This window comes from Pseudophryne corroboree, chromosome 1, assembly GCF_028390025.1.
Source record: "Pseudophryne corroboree isolate aPseCor3 chromosome 1, aPseCor3.hap2, whole genome shotgun sequence".
NCBI classification, from domain to species: domain Eukaryota; kingdom Metazoa; phylum Chordata; class Amphibia; order Anura; family Myobatrachidae; genus Pseudophryne; species Pseudophryne corroboree.
This window is the reverse complement of record NC_086444.1, coordinates 612,986,635-613,007,619: the sequence shown is the minus strand read 5'-3', so window position 1 is coordinate 613,007,619 and position 20,985 is coordinate 612,986,635. Positions and strand designations below refer to the sequence as shown.

General features: G+C 43.5%; 1 protein-coding gene across 2 annotated transcripts in view; it reads left to right on the top strand.

The window, feature by feature from the left end:
* Positions 1-6,435, top strand: part of OCEL1 (occludin/ELL domain containing 1) — a 60,698-nt gene extending 54,263 nt beyond the window's left edge. For both annotated transcript variants that reach the window (XM_063914406.1, XM_063914405.1), the window contains exons 5-6: positions 569-619; positions 5,672-6,435. In XM_063914406.1, coding sequence (XP_063770476.1) covers positions 569-619; positions 5,672-5,785 — 165 coding nt within the window. In that variant the 3' untranslated portion in view covers positions 5,786-6,435. The remainder of the gene's footprint in view (positions 1-568; positions 620-5,671) is intronic.
* Positions 6,436-20,985: the final 14,550 nt, after the last annotated feature.

Sequence of the window (20,985 nt, the reverse complement as noted above, 5' to 3'; positions counted from 1 at the left end):
GGAGGGGCACCACCGTCAATTTTGCCTCCAGGCGCCAGGTATAAACTTACACCCCTGATTTAGAAGCTGGTTTGTCTTGTATGGACTAGGTCACTGGATTTACGCAACTCTCAGGGTATTATGTATAGGTCAAAATATGGATGTTAAGGGGTGAATTTACTAAGGTGGGAGTTTTTAGAATTGGAGCTGTTGCCCAAAGCAACCAATCAGATTCTACTTAACATTTATCTAGCTGCTTCTAAAAGATAATAGATAGAATCTGATTGGTTGCTATGGGCAGCATCACCAGTTCTAAAAAAAACCTCCCACCTTAGTAAATTTACCCCACAGTGTCTTTTTGTAGATGTATTCCTCTTCGTAAAGCTATTGTGAAAGGAATCATTTTATTAAACTACTAAAACGCCTACTGAAATCAGTATCATCCTGCTCATTTACATAGGCACTAATATTGTAAGAATCGCCTACTGCCTAATCACAGGCAATCTCAGTCATCTGTAAAGAATACTACTGACATCAATGCTACAAAGTCCTTAATATACTTGGACTCATTTTGTCTCCAATCTTACAGGCACCAGACAGAGTTAAAGCCATTGCTGAAAAATATGGGCAGAAAAAAAATGTATGTATGAATATCATAGAATTGAAATATCTGTCAAATAAAACTATGACATGATAGGGTTTATCCAATCTGAAGTGGGAGTACCGAAACTGAGGTAGTAACTTCCCTCTCCTGTACTTCCTCTACTTACACGTTTAGTTAATAGTTAATACACTCATCATAAGACGCTCAAGGTGATTGACCCATTTGTCTCATGCATTTCCTTACTGTAATGACAGTGAAATAGAAATGTACATACAGTATGTACATATGTATGAATGAATGGATTGGAGAGGGTGCCTTTTAAAAAAAGTTTAAGTGCATTTGCTGAATGAGGCACATCTCATGTTGTATCCAATTAAAAAAAAAAGTAACATAAGTGGTTTTGTAGTAAAAGCTAAAGTTGCGATACCCTATTTGTACACAATATAATAATGTATTGTACACAACAGAGCATATTGTCTGGCCAGTTATCAATAAATACAAAAGTCCCATTTTCAATATAAAATGTTATTACGTACAAACACAAATATAAATTACATTAATTTCAAACATCTCTTATTTTTGTCCTTTTATAGTGAAATGGGAATCTTTGCTACACTAGTCTAAATGGAAGTGCAATTTAAGTAATGTGAATATACAGCCAAGAAGTTATATAATTTAGCCATGACACAAATGATATACATATGTACTAATAGCTGGAAGGTTCAATATGAAAGCAGCCAATCGGAAACAACTACAGTACATGGTTCTGCTGATATCATCCTTGCACTAGCCCTCTAGCACGCACTAGGGATAGGCTTCCTAACACAATATGATAAGCACTACTAACTTATGGTGTCCTAGGCAACCTCAGGTCACCTGATCATTGCACCAAATCTATGCCACCCCTGTTCCACTTCTCCAGACATAAGAAGTTATATAAAAAAAAACAACCTATAAATGGACATATAAATACGCATTTTGGTGTGCATCCGTAATGTGGAAATGATGTACATCCACTTGTCAATGAGCCCAGTAGAAGGAGTGCAGTGTAGTTGAAACTAGAAGTGGAGTTACTGAGAAGGGGTATATGTCTGCAGTGGCAAACGCAGGATTTGCATGGGGGGGTTTCCAGAACTGGGTGAAGCCAAGCACGGGGGTGGGGACTGAGGTGACCCAGTATATGCTGGGTCCGTAAAACTAGTGTGTCTGTGTATATATATATACATATATATATATATATATATATATACACACATACATACACACATATACACATAGCATATTAAACATGCAAACATATATATATATATATATATATATGTATACATGCATACAGTACACGTATATACACATGTATATATATCATATGTGTGTGTGTTTATATGTATGTATATACATGTGTGTATATATGTATGCACATGGATATATATGACCTATAATTAAAATAAAGTAAACATTTATTAAGCACTTACAAGTGCCACCAGGAAGACAGCCATTAATAATACTCATGCAGCAAAAAAAAAAAAAATAATAATAATTTGGTGGAGGGGGGTTTCTGGGTGCTCGGAAACACCCCCTGGGTGCGCCATTGGTCTGTAAGGGGATCGTCATATGGCATTCTTCATCATGTATTATTATTATTATTATTATTATTATTAATAACAGCTTCTGATATAGCGCAGCAGATTCCATTGCACTTAGCAAATGGAGCAACAGAAATACATCAAAACTGGGAACTTACAGACAGTCTTAGAGGTAGGAACTAGGAAGGCCCTGTTCACAAGCTTACAATGTATTACAGGTTGAGTATCCCTTATCCAAAATGCTTGGGACCAGAAGTATTTTGGATTTCGGATTTTTCCGTATTTTGGAATAATTGCATACCATATTGCGATATCATGATGATGGGACCTAAATCTAAGCACAGAATGCATTTATGTTACATATACACCTTATACACACAGCCTGAAGGTAATTTTAGCCAATATTCTTTATAACTTTGGGGGTAATTCTGAGTTGATCGCAGCAGCAAGTTTATTAGCAATTGGGCAAAACCATGTGCACTGCAGGGGGGGGGGGGGGGGGGGCAGATATAACATTTGCAGAGAGAGATTTAGATTTGGGTGGGTTATTTTGTTTCTGTGCAGGGTACATACTGGCTGCTTTATTCTTACACTGCAATCTAGATTCCAGTTTGAACACACCCCACCCAAATCTAACTCTCTCTGCACATGTTATATCTGCCCCTCCTGCAGTGCACATGGTTTTGCCCAACAGCTAACAAAATTGCTGCTGCGATCAACTCGGAATGACCACCTTTGTGCATTAAACAAAGTGTGTCTACATTCACACAATTCATTTATGTTTCATATACACCTTATACACACAGCCTGAAGGTCATTTAATACAATATTTTTAATAATTTTGTGTATTAAACAAAGTTTGTGTACATTGAGCCATCAAAAAACAAACGTTTTACTATCTCAGGGTGTGTACACACGGTGAGATCCTTGCTATGCCCGATTTTCACTTGCGATTTCCCTTAAACTCCCCGGAGCCCAGCACCACCGATTTTGACTAACTTTTCTTGAGATATGGACTATGTGTGCTTACGATTTTGGCTTATGTGAGATTTTGGCTTATGTGAGATGTCATTGACATGTGATATGAACTAGATAGTACACCGATCTAGCAGGGATTGACTTGCCTGCACAGTCTATCTTTTCTTGCGATGCCGACCTGGCGGGACCGCGCATTAGGATCGCAAGGTGACTTTCACCTTGCGATCTGCACTAACTTTTCTTGCGATTTTGACTATATAGTCAAAATCGAAAGAAAATATCTCACCGTGTGTACACACCCTCACTCTCACTCAAAAAAGTCCGTATTTCGGAATGTTTGGATATGGGATACTCAACCTGTACTAATAAACTATGTCAGTTCCAACATAATTAGATCTACAAATGAACAAAATACAAAGCTATAAGAGGTGTATATCTGTTTAGAAATGATTGGGAAAGATTATTTAGCATGCCATATAACCGTAACACTGTACTTATTCCTTTCTAGGGCATGTAACACAGGACAGAAACGTTACCACCACATAAAGAATTATTCTAATAGAAATGAATTGAATTTAGAATGGCAGATGTAGCACCTCACTACTGAAACCTGGCCTGGCAGTGCTGCCATCTCATAGCTGTACTAAACCAAGAAAGAGCTGATACAAACATTGTATTTTACTGAATGTTTTCTATCCTGCTGAACTGAACATGTCAGACAGATACAATAGCTATTGCTGGGCTTTTCCACTTTTCAGTGATACTGTGCAGCCGGGCATAGGGCTGTTTCAAGTCTCAGTCGTTTCCATTTATTTTGTTAGCACATTTGCTCCTGTAAAACTTGGGGGTGAATTACGAAGGGTCGGATCTGCTGTCAGATTGAAGCTGATGGGCATTGATGAGGATTGCAGTCTTAGAACCCATTATTCACTGTGCATCAGTTTTGTAATATGACGTTCCCCCAGCCCCGAATTAATAACCAATGCTGCACTTCTGAGTCTAGGCTAGTAATGGAAGATAGGAGGGGAAATGATCCCCCCTATTTGCTGATAACTAGCAATAGGCTGAACCGGCCAGGGCAGCTTATGCTATAGAAGGGGGGCACACATCATGGTGTCCCTCTGCCATAATGGTAACCAGCCCCAAACTGCTCAGCCTAATTCTAGTTATTGGAACATTGCAGCAGGGGGGGAAGCATACTGTTTGTTCCTATTATTTTCCAATACCAGCCTAGGCTCAGAGGCCTTTTGACTGGATACAAATTTGGAGGTACCCCACACTGTTCTTTTTAACATTTTAACCCTTTTAACAGTATTACTCAAATGAAGCTTGCACATATCATAGTGATCTGTACAGTGCTTCACACTAACTCACCTGTTATTGTTTGGGCAGGTTTGCTGTCAACTTTGTGGTGGGTTCTAATCCCAATGCTTAGTAAATCCTGAGCTTCTATGCTTTTAACGAAAAAAGATTGACAGTGAGCCGATGTTCTTATGTTGGTCATTTGGACATTTTTTTGTTGTTTTGTCTTTAGTAAATTATAGGATTGTGAAACTAATGGAAAGACTCTAAAAAAAAAACAAGATCAATCTTTAGTAAATTTACTCCTTGGACATTACCCACCAGTTCCTGGCATTATTTCCCACCCATACAGCTTCAGCCATTTCCATAAAATGGCTGCAGGAGGACGCAGTCAGTGATAGAGTAAAATACTGACAATACTTCCTAAGTTCCTACTGCATGAAATGTACAAGCGCTGTGGTGACTATAATCAGTATTGGTCCCAGTGCCTGTCAGTTACAGTGCTGTACAACATCAGATACAGTTATGCAGGGAGAAGCACACATTGAAAGATCAGTGCACTATATAATTGCTGTTTCCTAATACAAGCAGTGAATGATGAGTATATAAATGACAGCCTGAGGTGCAGGAGCCAATGGAAAAAACCTACCACATACAAGTGAACTGATTTTTTTTCCAGTAATATATGCTATAGTCATCCCATTCATCCCTAGAGCTCTCCTGCATGAATAAAGGTTCACAGAGGCTAAAATGTACTTAATTTATGACTGATATGTCATTGTATCTAGCTACGCAATCATACTGGCAGCTCATAATTATAATGCTAAGTACAAACAAACAGACAAGTGAGCCTTGTTTCTGTACAGCATGATTCATACCCATGCGTCTAACTGATAAAATATAGACAACAGTGCCAAGAAAAGCTTATCGCAAAAATCATGAAAAGAAATCAGCAAAAGCGTAACATGATTCCATTGCCCCAAAAGATTTAACAGAAATCATAACTTTCTTGTCAATCTTTGTTTCATTGAGTGTTATGAGAGTAACCTCAGGATTGAAGCTGCAGTGCAACATTCCAAAGAGTGTTTGGTCAGCTGACTTTGGAGACAGCTCCACTCTGTCCAGCACCATAATGTGGATTAACCGATGTAAACTGGAAAGAATTTTCTTAAATATGTCATGTATAATTATTTGATAACTACACTTATTAATCTTTTTCCCTCAGGATCCTGCATTCAAAGAAAAACGGGAACGGTGTATCTACTTAAAAGGGAAACTGACCCACATCAAGAAGCAAATTCAAGAATATGACCGACATGAAGGCTCTGTGTACTTCTGACACCTAATAAAGGTCTGCAGCTATTCAAGAGCCAAGTGTTTGCTTTATGACATAACTGAGCCACTGCAAACCAAGGAGCTGATCATAAAATGGCACTAATACTTACTATACTATTTAGTGAGATTGTATATATACAATTCTATATGTGTGTATATATATATATATATATATATACAAAACAAAAATCAGCAAGTCTGAATAACGTCATTTAAATATGCATGTTTGAAACACACTGCCCTTTACTTTTACTAGTTAATGTGTCTATTTACTAAGCCTAGGATGGAGATAAAGTGGACAGATATAAAGTACCAGCCAATCAGCGTCTAACTGCCATGTCACAGGCTGGGTTTGAAAAATGACAGTTAGAAGCTGATTTTTCTACGTCCACTTTATCTCCTCCAAGGCTTAGTAAATAGACTCCTTAATCCTGTATGTGTTGCACAACTTGCTTATATCATACAGTAAGTATAATACACTAAACAGAGCTTGTGGTCTATGAACACTTATCACATACCAACAACTGTACATTAACGTACTAAGATTTTCTGTCATTGCATCACGCATATAAGCTAATATATTCCCCTTGTGGGTGTGTCTATCTGGTGAAATAACCAGTGTAACTTTATACCACTGAAAATGCACTTAACAAAGCAATAAATTATATTAGAAAACTATCTGCTTCCATGTAATTTTTTTAGATTTAATATGATACCATTTAATTTTACACTGACAGGTTTTCGTTTTGATCCTATAACAACTCTGTGCCTGATTCATTAAGGATTACTAATGTGATCCTCAGTGCAGTTTCCTGATGTTCTGGGACTGTGCACGCGCAGGGGGTCTACTACGGTATACCGGTATCAGGATCTCGGTGCCCATCATACCGACGCCGGTATACTGACAGCAGGGCGAGCGCAAAAGAGCCCCTTGCGTGCACGGTGGCATGTGTACGCTATTTGCCGGGTCCCAACAGTCGGCATATCAAGAGCCACCCCGCGCAAGATCTGTTCTGCGCATGTGCGGAACATGCCCTGTGATCACTTCACTAAAAATGCGAACACCTCTGCCTTATTGACAGGCAAAGGCATTCGCGGGACTGGGGCGGGGGCGGCTGTCGTTCAAGAAAATGGGGGCGTATCTATGGGCCTTATTCAGGTTTATTAGCAAACCAAAAAAGTTAGCAATTGGGCCAAACAATGGGGATAATTCAGATCTGATCGCTAGGCAGCGATTTTTGCAGTCCTGCAATCAGATAGGGAGTGTTTTTTTGCTGTGCAAGTGTGCGATCACATGTGTAGCAGAGCTGCACAAACCGATTTTGTGCAGCCCAGGACTTACTCCTCCAGTGCGATGAGAACAGGCTGATCGGGGTCGGAGCTGACGTCAGACACCCTCCCTCAAAACGCTTGATCCCACCTGTGTTTTTCCGGACACTCCCTGAAAATGGTCAGTTGCCACCCACAAACGGCCTCTTCCTGTCAATCTCCTTGCGAACGTCCATGTGAATGGATTCTTCGCACCATCCCGTCGGAGGGCGCCGAAGCCCGTTGCAGCTGTGTGACACGCCAGCGCAGTGCGTTGCATATGCATGCACAGTTTGGATCTGATTGCCCGCTGTGTGAAAACACACAGCAGCGATCAGATCTGAATGACCGTCCCGTGTGTGCAGTGCAGGTGAGGGCAGATGTGCAGAGAGAGATAGATTTGGGGTGGTGTGTTCAAACTGAAATCTAAATTACAGTCTAAAAATAAAACAGCCAGTATTTACCCTGCACAGAAACAATATAACCCACCCAAATCTAACTCAAGCGCTTGTTTTCTTGCCTAATATGGACCTTTTTTTAAATTAAGCATACCTTTTTAATACCTACGAAAGTGCTGCTTAAGCGTGATCTAGCAGCAGGACTAGTGTTTTTTATTGTCAAAATGGGGTACTACTGTGACTGTGTGGCATACCGTGTATAAGGGGTGTACTAATATGTGGCATACTGTGTAAAAGAGTGTAGTACTGTGTGGCATGCTGTGTCATGATCCGGAGTACTAAGCCATCTTATTTACCTTTGCGGTGCCTCTCCAGGCTAGTGCTGCAGTCTGCTCTCCGTGTGCTCTTACACTGCTCGCGGGTGGTGCTGGGATCTGCATGCAGGATTCACTCCTGGTGGATGCTGAGGGCTTCACTCCCAGCGGAGGCTGAGGTCCACACTGCCGCTGCACTGCACACCTCTCAGTGTTATGCTGTATCCGGCAGGGACGTGCAGTGAGCTAAATGGCTCAGGAGCCTGATTTACACACAATATATGAGCCAAAGCGTACATCTGGGCATTATACAGCAGTATAAACTCATGGAAATTTGGTGAGTTTTAATCAGAGATGTGCGGAAAAGATAGGCACTGCCTCGCCTGCCATAGACTTTTTACTCCAGAGTTTTGGCTATAAAAGTGATTAGAATAGTGCAAAGAAGATATTTCAAACAAATTATTTGTATTTTTCATATACTTTTTACAGTCAAAACTCTGGCACAAACATTAATATAACAGGAAAGGCTCTACCTCACCTGCCTCACCCCACCGCACGTCACTGGTATCTGGGCTCCACTCGCCACAGCACTCGGCTCCCTCTCCGCCTTTCTAGTGTTCAGACCTGCTTACTCCAGATGAGGGCAGAGCCATGTTGGAAGTTGTCACCGATCATTTTCATCCACTCCAGTCGCAGCTCTCAGTCAGCTGATCACAGCAGCCAATTACGAAACACTGATGCCTATAAAGTAAGCTTCCTGGCCACTCTCAAATTGCCAGTACAACATTGCTTCTCCAGTGACTGCAGCTTTGTGCTAAGCTCCCTGATATCAAAGTGTCAGTATGGTTCCAGTCCACCAATCCAGTTCCAGTCTGGGTATCTATTATCCCTGCTTCTCAATTGCTCACAAGTTCCAGTCTGGTTAATACAGAGACCTAACACCTGCCTGGTTTCAGTCCAGTTGCCTCACCAGTTCCAGTCCGCTCACCTATCCATTCCAGTCTGGTCACTCTCCAGTTCCAGTCCTGTCATTCTCCGTTCCAGTCCTGTCATTCTCCGGTTCCAGTCCAGTCACCTATCTGGTTCCAGTTCTGTCACTATCCAGTCCAGTTACCACAAACTCATTTATCCAGTCTCCAGTTCAGTGCCAGTCCTAGGAGTTAATGATTCCATACCAGTCGTCCTCACAGTTCCAGTCCAGCTCTGCTCTAGTTTAGTTCCAGTATTTCAGCTTGTGCTAGAACTACCTACGTTACCTGCTTCCAGTCTGGAGTTCCATTCTAAAGCTTTTGCTTTTTTTTGCTTTTAATAAAGCTATTTCTTTTCAATCATTCGCGCCTTCAAGACAACCACCATTAAAGCATCAACGACTCACCTAAAGGTCCAATCACCTACTGTTTCTGTCTCTGTGAGTAGGAGATGGATAAAGCCTTAATACTTCCTTCATGCTCCAACTACTACAGCTCCAGCCTCCGGCACCACCTCACCAACCCAAGCCAAGCTAAACCCTCAGATGTGACATACTGTGTTAAGGGGTGTACTACTGCGTGGCATACCATGTATAAGGGGTGTACTACTGTGTGACATACCATGTATAAGGGGTGTAATACTGTGTGAAATACCTTGTATAAGAAGTATACTTCTGTGTGGCATACTGTGTATAAGCGGTGTACTACTTTGTGGCATATGGTGTAAAGGGGTACACACTACTCCGTTGCACACTGCATATAAGGCTTACTACTGCAGTGTAAAGTGTATAAAGGGTACTTCTGTGGTGTAACATGTATAAGGGGTTCTAATGTGTATCATAATGTAAATAAGGGGCACTACAGTGTGGTGTAATGTGAATAATGGACACTACTGTCTGATGTAATGTGAATAAGGGGCATTACTGTGTGATGTAATGTAAATAAGGGGCACTTCTGTGTGGTATAATTTGAAAAAGAGGGCACTACTGTGTGACGTTATGTGAATAAGGGCATTACTGTGTGACTGAATGTGAATAAGGGCACTACTGTGTGAAAAAATGTGAATAAGGGGCACTACTGTGTGACTTAACGTGTTTCGTCCCGTCACAACTCGGGACTTCCTCAAGACTAGTCTTGAGGAAGTCCTGAGTTGTGACGGGACGAAACGCGTTGACGTCATCTCCCTGTTCGTATCCACACACTGATTAAAAGCATTCTTCTTTGCACATATTAACAGCTGACTACCCGCATGGTACTCTGCTTACATTCAGTCCTTCCTCACCTCCACCACGTTTTTCCTCATTAAGGGGCATATTTATTATCATGAAATAGAACTCAAGCGCTGCCTTTCAGAGCCAGATCTTTCCAGACAGGATACTTTTATAATGTCCACTTCCTACACATGTAGTGCACTTCAAAAAGACCATCCAAGTGTCTTATCATGTCTCCAAGGGGAGCATGCAAAGATAGAAAGCAGGTTATGAGAGTCCACACAATAACAGGGTTTATGCCAAGTGGGGAAACTGCGAGACACTAACCTTAAAGTAGTGCACCAAAAGGTTTCTATATGCATGGCCCATACAAATAAATTTCCATCCACACGTGCAATACAACACCAATCAGGACCCCGACTGACCTTGAAAGAATACCTGTTCATATAAAGGTTTCTTTGGGTTAGTCCTGTTTACTCAGGGGGCTGACATCCACCCATGTGTCTGGTTACATATGTCCTCAGATGTTATAATAAAACCGTGGGTAATCGATCCAATTGGTCATAAAACCACTTAAAAACAAGAATAAAAACAGCAGCATATATTCAAAATTAGAAAAAAGGTACAAACAAGAGAACAAACCTGGGAAAATATCAGTTAGAACCCCTGACTGGAGATATTAACTCCCAGGTTGGCGGAGAAAACCAAACAGAATGCAGGTCTAACTCCCAAATCCTGAAATAACTCAACTAAAAATTTAGTACAAAGTTCTTATGTGTTCCGACCAACCATAGAGGATGTCTCCAGTCCATTCCCTACAATCCACTGATGCGTTTTGGATAAAGAATCCTTTTTCAAAGTGTCACTTTGAAATACTGTAGGACCCCATTGTGATTACATTACTTCCTGCTTTGCACCCTCATCGCTGCTACGGTGCACCGCCATCAGAAAGTGCATGTGCAAACTGAATTTTTAGGTTAATATAGGCTAACGCCATCTGAAGATGCCGGGCCAAACTCCAGAATGCAAACCTTGGTAAATTTAGCAGTACAGCAGCACCATAGAAACCTATGGAGGGCTGCAGCTACTGTCGGAAATGGAGGATTTCTGCTGTGGTCACTCCTTGCTACATCGTCGGGATACTTAATATTTGCGTGTATTTTTGATTATTTTTGCGGGATATGCTGCAAATATATTTTAATAAATGGACCCCTGTGCCTCAATTTCGTGATATCCAGGGGTAAATGCAGGATTTCCAGAGGAGGGTTTGCAATGCTCGATTTTAGAGCAAATATCATCAGTCCACATAATAGGCGGGATGTAATGCCATCCAAGTTTTAAAGGGGCAATCACTAACAAGGCATGGTTTTGTCTTGCAAGTGATTGCCCCTTTAAAAAAAACACCAGAGTTTGGCCAGTATTTCGCACGGTCGCCAAACTCGGGCGACATTACATCCCGCCCTATAGCTGTATTACGCACATAGGGGCAGATGTATTAAGCCTGGAGACGGCAAAAAGAAGTGATAAACCAGTAATAAGTGCAAGGTGATAAAAGCACCAGCCAATCAGCTCCTAGCTGTTAATTTACATATTGGAGCTGATTGACTGGTGAGTTTATCACCTTGCATTTATCACTGGTTTATCACTTTCTTATGCCTTCTCCAGGTTAGTACATCTGCCCCATAGCGAGCTTTAGTCTGCCTCATACAAAGTGCAGTATACTGTATGTAATACTTCAGACAAACAATCTATAGTGCCAGCAATCATAGTAAGCTGCTAGATGCTGCTGTAGAGCAGCCCACGAGTTCGGTATGGGTGACCGGTGGACGGGATGCCGGCTTTCAAATGTCCCAACATCGGCATCCCATCCGCCAGAATGCCGGCGGCAGGGCGAGCGCTATGTGTTCCCTTGCGGGCTCGGCGGCTCGCCGCACGCGCCACAGGATCTACAGTATTCATACTTTATGGGTGTCGTGGACACCCACGGGTGGGAATAGCCCTGTTTTGCCAGGATTCCAACTGGTGGCATTGCCGGCTGATGGGATTCCGGCATTGTTATCCTGACTGCCGGGATCCCGACAGCCGGTAAATTAAACGTATCCCTCCCACCTCAGTTATATATTTTTTTCTCCCAGATGTGGGCACCATTCCACAATCAAAGAGTATTGGAGCAAGTCTGGTAGTTTTGGGGTGCTGCAAAAGAACCTACCATCTGCCCTGAACATATATAAATATGTGTCTCCTTTTACACTGGTTAGTGTACAGTATGTACAATAATACAGTATTGGTAATTCACATTATATATGGTCTATAGCACAGGTTCTCAAACTCGGTCCTCAGGACCCCACACAGTGCATGTTTTGCAGGTCTCTTCATAGAATCCCAAGTGAAATAATTAGCACCACCTGTGTGAACCTTTTAAAATGTGTCTGTAAGTAATTAATACACCTGTGCTCCTGCTGTGTTACCTGCAAAACATGCACTGTGTGGGGTCCTGAGGACCGAGTTTGAGAACCTGTGGTCTATAGCAATGTTTTCTAAGGGGTAATCGCTTACAAGTCTAAACCATGCCTTGTAAGTGATTGTCCCTTTAAAAAAACGTCCAAGGTCGGCCGGCATCCCACACCTCCGCAGATCTTGGGCATCATTACATCTGGCCCTTTATCTCTCTCCACTTTATCTCTTTCCACGTTTTGATATCTCTCTCCAAAGCTATTTGCTGGAGAAGCTACCTTAACCTAAGAAGGTTGTAGGAACAGCAAAAAGGGAGCAACACGTCATATTTCCATGCAACGTTGATAGGTGGAATGTTGAATAGTTGTAATGCTGAACAGATGTATTACAATTGTTTCATTGTTGAATAATAAACTTTAAGTAAAACTTGGATCATCTTACCCCATCCTTCCCTAAAGCATGCTTAAAAAAATTATGTGTAAGTACCGGGTGGTACAAGTTCAGCCATGATACTTGTTAAATAGGTTTCCCAATGTAAAGGCAGTCTTACCACCAGCAATAGAACTGTTCTCACCAGCAGTGAGAAAAAGGCATTTGTTAAAGGAAAAATAAGAATTTACTCACCGGTAATTCTATTTCTCGTAGTCCGTAGTGGATGCTGGGAACTCCGTAAGGACCATGGGGAATAGCGGGCTCCGAAGGAGGCTGGGCACTCTAGAAAGATCTTAGACTACCTGGTGTGCACTGGCTCCTCCCACTATGACCCTCCTCCAAGCCTCAGTTAGGTACTGTGCCCGGACGAGCGTACACAATAAGGAAGGATTTTGAATCCCGGGTAAGACTCATACCAGCCACACCAATCACACCGTACAACTCGTGATATGAAACACAGTTAACAGTATGAAACAATAGAGCCTCTCAACAGATGGCTCAACAATAACCCGATTTAGTTAACCATAACTATGTACAAGTATTGCAGATAAACCGCACTTGGGATGGGCGCCCAGCATCCACTACGGACTACGAGAAATAGAATTACCGGTGAGTAAATTCTTATTTTCTCTAACGTCCTAGTGGATGCTGGGAACTCCGTAAGGACCATGGGGATTATACCAAAGCTCCCAAACGGGCGGGAGAGTGCGGATGACTCTGCAGCACTGAATGAGAGAACTCCAGGTCCTCCTCAGCCAGGGTATCAAATTTGTAGAATTTTTGCAAACGTGTTTGCCCCTGACCAAGTAGCTGCTCGGCAAAATTGTAAAGCCGAGACCTCTCGGGCAGCCGCCCAAGATGAGCCCACCTTCCTTGTGGAATGGGCATTGACAGATTTTGGCTGTGGCAGGCCTGCCACAGTATGTGCAAGCTGAATTGTACTACAAATCCAACGAGCAATAGTCTGCTTAGAAGCAGGAGCACCCAGCTTGTTAGGTGCATATAGGATAAACAGCGAGTCAGATTTTCTGACTCTAGCCGTTCTGGAAACATATATTTTCAGTGCCCTGACAACGTCTAGCAACTTGGAGTCCTCCAAGTCCCTAGTAGCCTAGGCACCACAATAGGCTGGTTCAGGTGAAACGCTGACACCACCTTTGGGAGAAACTGGGGACGAGTCCTCAATTCTGCCCTATCCATATGGAAAATCAAATAAGGGCTTTTACAAGACAAAGCCGCCAACTTTGATACTCGCCTGGCAGAAGCCAAGGCCAATAACATAACCACCTTCCACGTGAGATATTTCAGATCCACGGTTTTTAGTGGTTCAAACCAATGTGATTTTAAGAAACTCAACACCACGTTGAGATCCCAAGGTGCCACAGGAGGCACAAACGGGGGCTGACTCTGCAGCACTCCTTTTATAAATGTCTGAACTTCAGGTACTGAAGCTAGTTCTTTTTGAAAGAAAATCGACAGAGCCGAGATCTGTACCTTAATGGAACCCAATTTAAGGCCCATAGTCACTCCTGCTTGCAGGAAATGCAGAAATCGACCTAGTTGAAATTCCTCTGTTGGGGCCCTTTCGGCCTCACACCATGCAACATATTTTCGCCATATGCGGTGATAATGAGTTGCTGTAACCTCTTTCCTGGCTTTAGTAAGCGTAGGAATGACTTCCTCCGGAATGCCCTTTTCCTTCAGGATCCGGCGTTCAACCGCCATGCCGACAAACGCAGCCGCGGTAAGTCTTGGAACAGACAGGGCCCCTGCTGCCGCAGGTCCTGTCTGAGTGGCAGAGGCCATGGGTCCTCTGATATAAATTCTTGAAGTTCTGGGTACCAAGCTCTTCTTGGCCATCCACGAGTATCGTTCTTACTCCTCGCCTTCTTATTATTCTCAGTACCTTTGGTATGAGAGGCAGAGGGGAGAACACATAAACCGACTGGTACACCCACGGTGTTACCAGAGCGTCCATAGCTATCGCCTGAGGGTCCCTTGACCCGGTGCAATATCTTTTATAGCTTTTTGTTGAGGCGGGACGCCATCATGTCCACCTGTGGCCTTTCCCAATGGTGTACAATCCTATTGGAAGACTTCTGGAGGAAGTCCCCATTTTCCCGGGTGGAGGTCGTGTCTGTTGAGAAGATCTGCTTCCCAGTTGTCCACTCCGGGAATGAACACTGCTGACAGTGCTAACACATGATTTTCCGCCTATCGGAGAATCCTTGTGGCTTCTGCCATCGCCATCCTGCTTCTTGTGCCGCCCTGTTGGTTTACATGGGCGACTGCCGTGATGTTGTCTGATTGGATCAGTACCGGCTGGTTTTGAAGCAGAGGCCTTGCCGGCCTCAGGGCATTGTAAATGGCCCTCAGGTCCAGAATATTTATGTGTAGGGAAATAACCTGACTTGACCAAAGTCCCTGGAAATTTCTTCCCTGTGTGACTGCCTCCCAGCCTCAAAGGCTGGAATCCATGGTCACTAGGACCTAGTCCTGTATGCCGAACCTGCGGCCCTCTTGAAGATGGGCACTCTGCAGCCACCACAGTAGAGATACCCTGGTCCTTGGAGACAGGGTTATCAGCCTATGCATCGGAAGATGCGATCCGGACCACTTGTCCAACAGGTCCCTCTGAAAAGTTCTTGTATGGAACCTGCCTAATGGGATTGCTTCGTAGGAAGCTACCATTTTTCCCAGTACTCGCGTGCAATGATGCACCGCTACCTATTTTGGCTTCAGGAGGTCTCTGACTAGAGATGACAACTCCTTGGCTTTCTCCTCCGGGAGAAACACTATTTCTGGTTTATGTCCAGAACCATCCCCAGGAACAGTAGACGTGTCATAGGAACCAGCTGTGACTTTGGACTGTTTAGAATCCAACCATGCTGTTGTAGCACTTTCCAAAATAGTGCTACCCCGACTACCAACTGCTCCTTGGACCTCGCCCTTATAACGAGATTGTCCAAGTACGGGATAATTACAACTCCCCTTTTTTGAAGGAGTATCAACATTTCGGCCATTACCTTGATAAAACACCCTCGGTGCCATGTACAGTCCAAACGGCAGTGTCTGGACTTGGTAATGGTAATCCTGTACCACAAATCTGAGGTACTCCTGGCGAGGATGGTAAATGGGGACATGCAGGTAAGCATCCTTGATGTCCCAGGATACCATGTAATCCCCCTCGTCCAGGCTTGGAATAACAGCCCTGAGCGATTCCATCTTGAACTTGAATTTTTGTGTTCAAGGATTTTAAATATAAAATGGGTCACACCGAACCATGCGGTTTCGGTACCCCAACCCGTGTGGAATAGTAACCCCGTCCTTGTTGAAGTAGGGGCACCTTGAGTATTACCTGCTGGGAATACCGCTTATTAATTGCCTCTAGCACAGCCTCCCTGCCTGAGGGAGTTGTCAGCAAGGCATATTTTAGGAAACGGCTGGGGGGAGACATCTCGAATTCCAGCTTGTACCCCTGAAATACTACTTGAAAGAAACAGGGATCCACCTGTGAGCGAGCCCACTAATTGCTGAAATTTTTTGAGACGGCCCCCCACCGTACCTGGCTACACCTGTGGAGCACCCGCGTCATGGTGTGGCCTCACAGGAGGCGGGGGAAGAATCTTGATTCTGGGAACAGGCTGACTGGTGCAGCTTTTTTCCCTCTACCCTTGTCTCTGTACAGAAAGGAAGCGCCATTTGACCCGCTTGCTTTTCTGAAGCCGAAAGGATTGTACCTTTGTCTGTGAGGAAACCTGAGGTAAAATTATTTCTTCCCAGCAGTTGCTGTGGATACGAGGTCCCAGAGACCATCCCCAAATAATTCCTCACCCTTATAAGGCTCTCTATGCGCTTTTTAAGTCAGCATCACCTGTCCAGTGACAGGTCTCTAATACCCTCCTGACAGAATGGACATTACATTTATTTTGGATGCCAGCCGGCAAAATATCCCTCTGTGCATCCCCCATATATAAGACGACGTCTTTAATATGTTTTTATGTTTTCCAACTAGTATCCCTGTTTGACAGGGTCACCGACCACGCTGCAGCAGCACTATCTGCAGGTCTCAGTCTAGTACCTGAGTGTGTAAATACAGACTTCAGGATAGCCTCCTGTTTTTTATCAACAGGTACCTATTAAAGTGGCCGTATCCTAAGACGGCAGTGCCACCTTTTTTGACAAACGTGTGAGCGCCTTATCCACCCTAGGGGATATCTCCCAGCGTAACTTATCCACCTGGCGGGAAAGGGTACGCCATCAGTAACTTTTTATAAATTACCAGTTTCTTAACGGGGAAACCCACGCTTTCACACACTTCATTTATTCATCTGATGGGGGAACAAAACACTGCCTGTTTTTTCTCCCCAAACCTAAAACCCATTTTTAGAGGTGCTTGGGTTAAAGTCAGAAATGTATAACACATTTTTTATTGCCGGGATCACGTCACGGATGTTCCTAGTGGATTGTGTATATGTCTCCACCTTGTCGACACTGGAGTCAGACTCCGTGTCGACATCTGTGTCTGCCATCTGAGAGAGCGGGCGTTTTTGAGCCCCTGATGGCCTTTGAGACGCCTGGGTAAGCGCGGGCTGCGAAGCCGGCTGTCCCACAGCTGTTACGTCATCCACCCTTTTATGTAAGGAGTTGACATTGTCGGTTAATACCTTTCACCTATCCATCCACTCTGGTGTCGGCCCCACAGGGGGCGACATCACATATATCGGCCTCTGTTCTGTCACCATATAAGCCTCCTCATTCAACATGTCGACACAGCCGTACCGACACACCGCAGACACACAGGGAATGCTCTAAACGAGGACAGGACCCACAAAAGCCCTTTGGGGGGACAGAGTAAGAGTATGCCAGCACACACCAGAGCGCTATATATATACAGGGACTAACTGAGTTATGTCCCTAATAGCTTTTATACAATATACTGTATACAGTGCCAATTTTAATGCCCCCCCTCTCTTTTCCCTCTTACTGTACTGTAGAATTGCAGGGAAGAGCCAGGGAGCTTCCCTCCAGCCGAGCTGTGAGGGAAAAATGGCGCCAGTGTGCTGAGGAGATAGGCTCCGCCCCTTTTTCGCGGCCTATTCTCCCGTTTTTTATGGAATTCTGGCAGGGGTATTTACCTCATATATAGCCCCTGGGGCCATATATTGAGGTATTTTAGCCAGCCAAGGTGTTTTTATTGCTGCCTCAGGGCGCCCCCCCCAGCGCCCTGCACCCTCAGTGACCGGAGTGTGAAGTGTGTGAGAGGAGCAATGGCGCACAGCTGCAGTGCTGTGCGCTACCTTGGTGAAGACAGAGTCTTCATGCCGCCGATTTTCCGGACCATCTTCTTGCTTCTGGCTCTGTAAGGGGGACGGCGGCGCGGCTCCGGGACCGAACATCAAGGCTGGGCCTGCGGTCGATCCCTCTGGAGCTAATGGTGTCCAGTAGCCTAAGAAGCCCAATCCGGCTGCAAGCAGGCGAGTTCGCTTCTTCTCCCCTTAGTCCCTCGCTGCAGTGAGCCTGTTGCCAGCAGGTCTCACTGAAAATAACAAATTCTAAGACTATAACTTTCTAAGAGCTCAGGAGAGCCCCTAGTGTGCATCCAACCTCGGCCGGGCACGAAATCTAACTGAGGCTTGGAGGAGGGTCATAGTGGGAGGAGCCAGTGCACACCAGGTAGTCTAAGATCTTTCTAGAGTGCCCAGCCTCCTTCGGAGCCCGCTATTCCCCATGGTCCTTACGGAGTTCCCAGCATCCACTAGGACGTTAGAGAAATAGTGATTACCTACCATCCTTAGGTTCCATTATGTGATGATGTAAACAGTTGTGTCTCTGTTCTTCCACGCCAGTTCTGATCGGCAGACACTAACCATGGAGAAATGGGCATGACGGGGCAGATATACATATGATATACATATGAGGAGCGCCAAAAGCACATATGGTAAGGGTGACAGAGGCAGGCATGGTAAAGAGGGCAAAAATAAGGAGGGATCAGAGGCACAGATAGGGAGATAGCAGTGAAATGGATGGTAAAGGGGATGGGGCAGAGGCACATACTGTATGGTAAACAGTAGAAACAATCAGGGTCGTACTGGCCCACAGGGGTACCAGGGAAACCACCGGTAGGCCCCACTGCCTGAGGGCCCACTCCTTCCTCTAGGGATCAGGTTCCAGACTGTGCACTTGTATTATACATGGTAGATATGTTGCATTACACTGCACTAAAACTATTGTGTATTTCAAGCCTCTGTGGAGGCTGGCCACACCCCCTGTATAGGCTGGCCACACCCCTAAGTATGGGCCCCTATCACTGCAGCCCCCCCCGGTGGGCCCTTCATGTCCCAGTCCGACACTGGAAACAATACTCTAATGTGTGTGATATAATACTTCACATATCTATGAACCTCAGCACTCAAAATAAAAACACACTAGACCTACTGGTTGTAAAAAGAACACTTTGCTGATGTCCTAAAAAGAGTAATAGTGACAAGAAACTGTTGCTGCGTAGGTCACAGACCAAATATATGGATGTAAAAATATTAAGGTCTGCCTGCCACTATAAAATAAAGAGATGATTTTTGACAACATCATTTTATTAAGTAATCTTAAGGAAAAGATCACATATAAATCCAAATAGGTTATCATATGCCAATAGCCCAAAATAACAAGTGTAAAATAGGAGGTAGGAATATTAAGAATATTTAGGATGCACATTCAGGTACACTTTATTAATGCAATTTGAGAGTCTTATGGAAATTCTAAAATACTGGGAACTTTGGTTTGTTACCTCAGTGGTCCCTGAGTCCCAATGAAGTGAAACTGAGTATTAAAGTAGATGAACTGACACCTTGATGATAATAAGCAAGTATGGGTTAGTGCTCATCAACGACTCTAAAGAGATGCAGTGAGTCGCAATATGCAATAATTACTTTAGCCAATGAAGCATAACTGAGAACTGACGCAGAGAGAACTAGGGCAAGTTTGTAAGGGGCCACATATAGATATATTATATAACTAGAAGCATTTTATTCCACTTACACTTTTTGGACCAAGTGTAATAACCTTGCATTCAGTGTCAAGGTTTAAGCAGGCAATTTAAAAAAAAAGAAAACACAACTAAAACAAATGATGTCATTGAGTACAACCCTCCCTCCCCTTCTCTCCGCCCCCTTTTCCTGTCTCGTCACACCCATTTCAAAAGATATTCTGGGAGTTGATGGGGCTCCCCATAAATTCAGAAGACATCTGGACTTTCCTCGACAGCAGGCATATATGGCATAGTTGTGAGCAGAAAAATGCTTCTTATGAAAAGTACGCCCGGTTGGTGCAAACTGTGTCCCATTGAAGGTAACTGTTTCCGCGTGACTATAGCCATATTATGGGAATATTGAACAACAGTTAAATGCATGAGACATCATCACTATTTCCTGTATTCAACAAAGTAACTATAGACTATAATCCAATTGTTTTCAGTGGGGACTGTAAAATATGGAGCAAACTACAACGTTTTGTAAAACTTTGCATTTCATAGTTGCCTCGAATAGCTAAAAGCCCCCATTAACAATTACCTTGACCTAATAAACCATGCAACAACCAGTAAAAACTAACACATCTACACAAAAAGCTACAATCCTTAGCTAACAATGTTTGTTTTTACATAAATCTGACTGCAAACACGTGGTTCTCACAAATTTTCCTTCATAAATTATGGGGTCTCCAGTTCTAGGCTTAGTGACCTTTCACAGTGACCTTTCACACACGCAAAAACAAAAAATAAGAAGTGTTCACTTGAATAATTAAGCAGAAGGCAAGCACAAGCAAAGTGCTCACAAAACGTATTGAAAAAATCATGCAAAGTTTTGGCGAATATGCTGTAGGTTAAAATAGTTTCACAGTAATCTTCTTATAAAGCTATATACACACTATTCAATATTTTGGTCATCCTGACAATCGAGGTTATTTTTCGGCAAGTGGAAGGGCCTACTATCGACCACACCCATTCTCAATAACCTGCCCATATTTCCTATGGTTTATCCTAATTACTTTATCCTCCTTGTAGGCACACATTTACAAATATTGGCCCTCATTTCGAGTTGTTCGCTCGCTAGCCGCTTTTCGT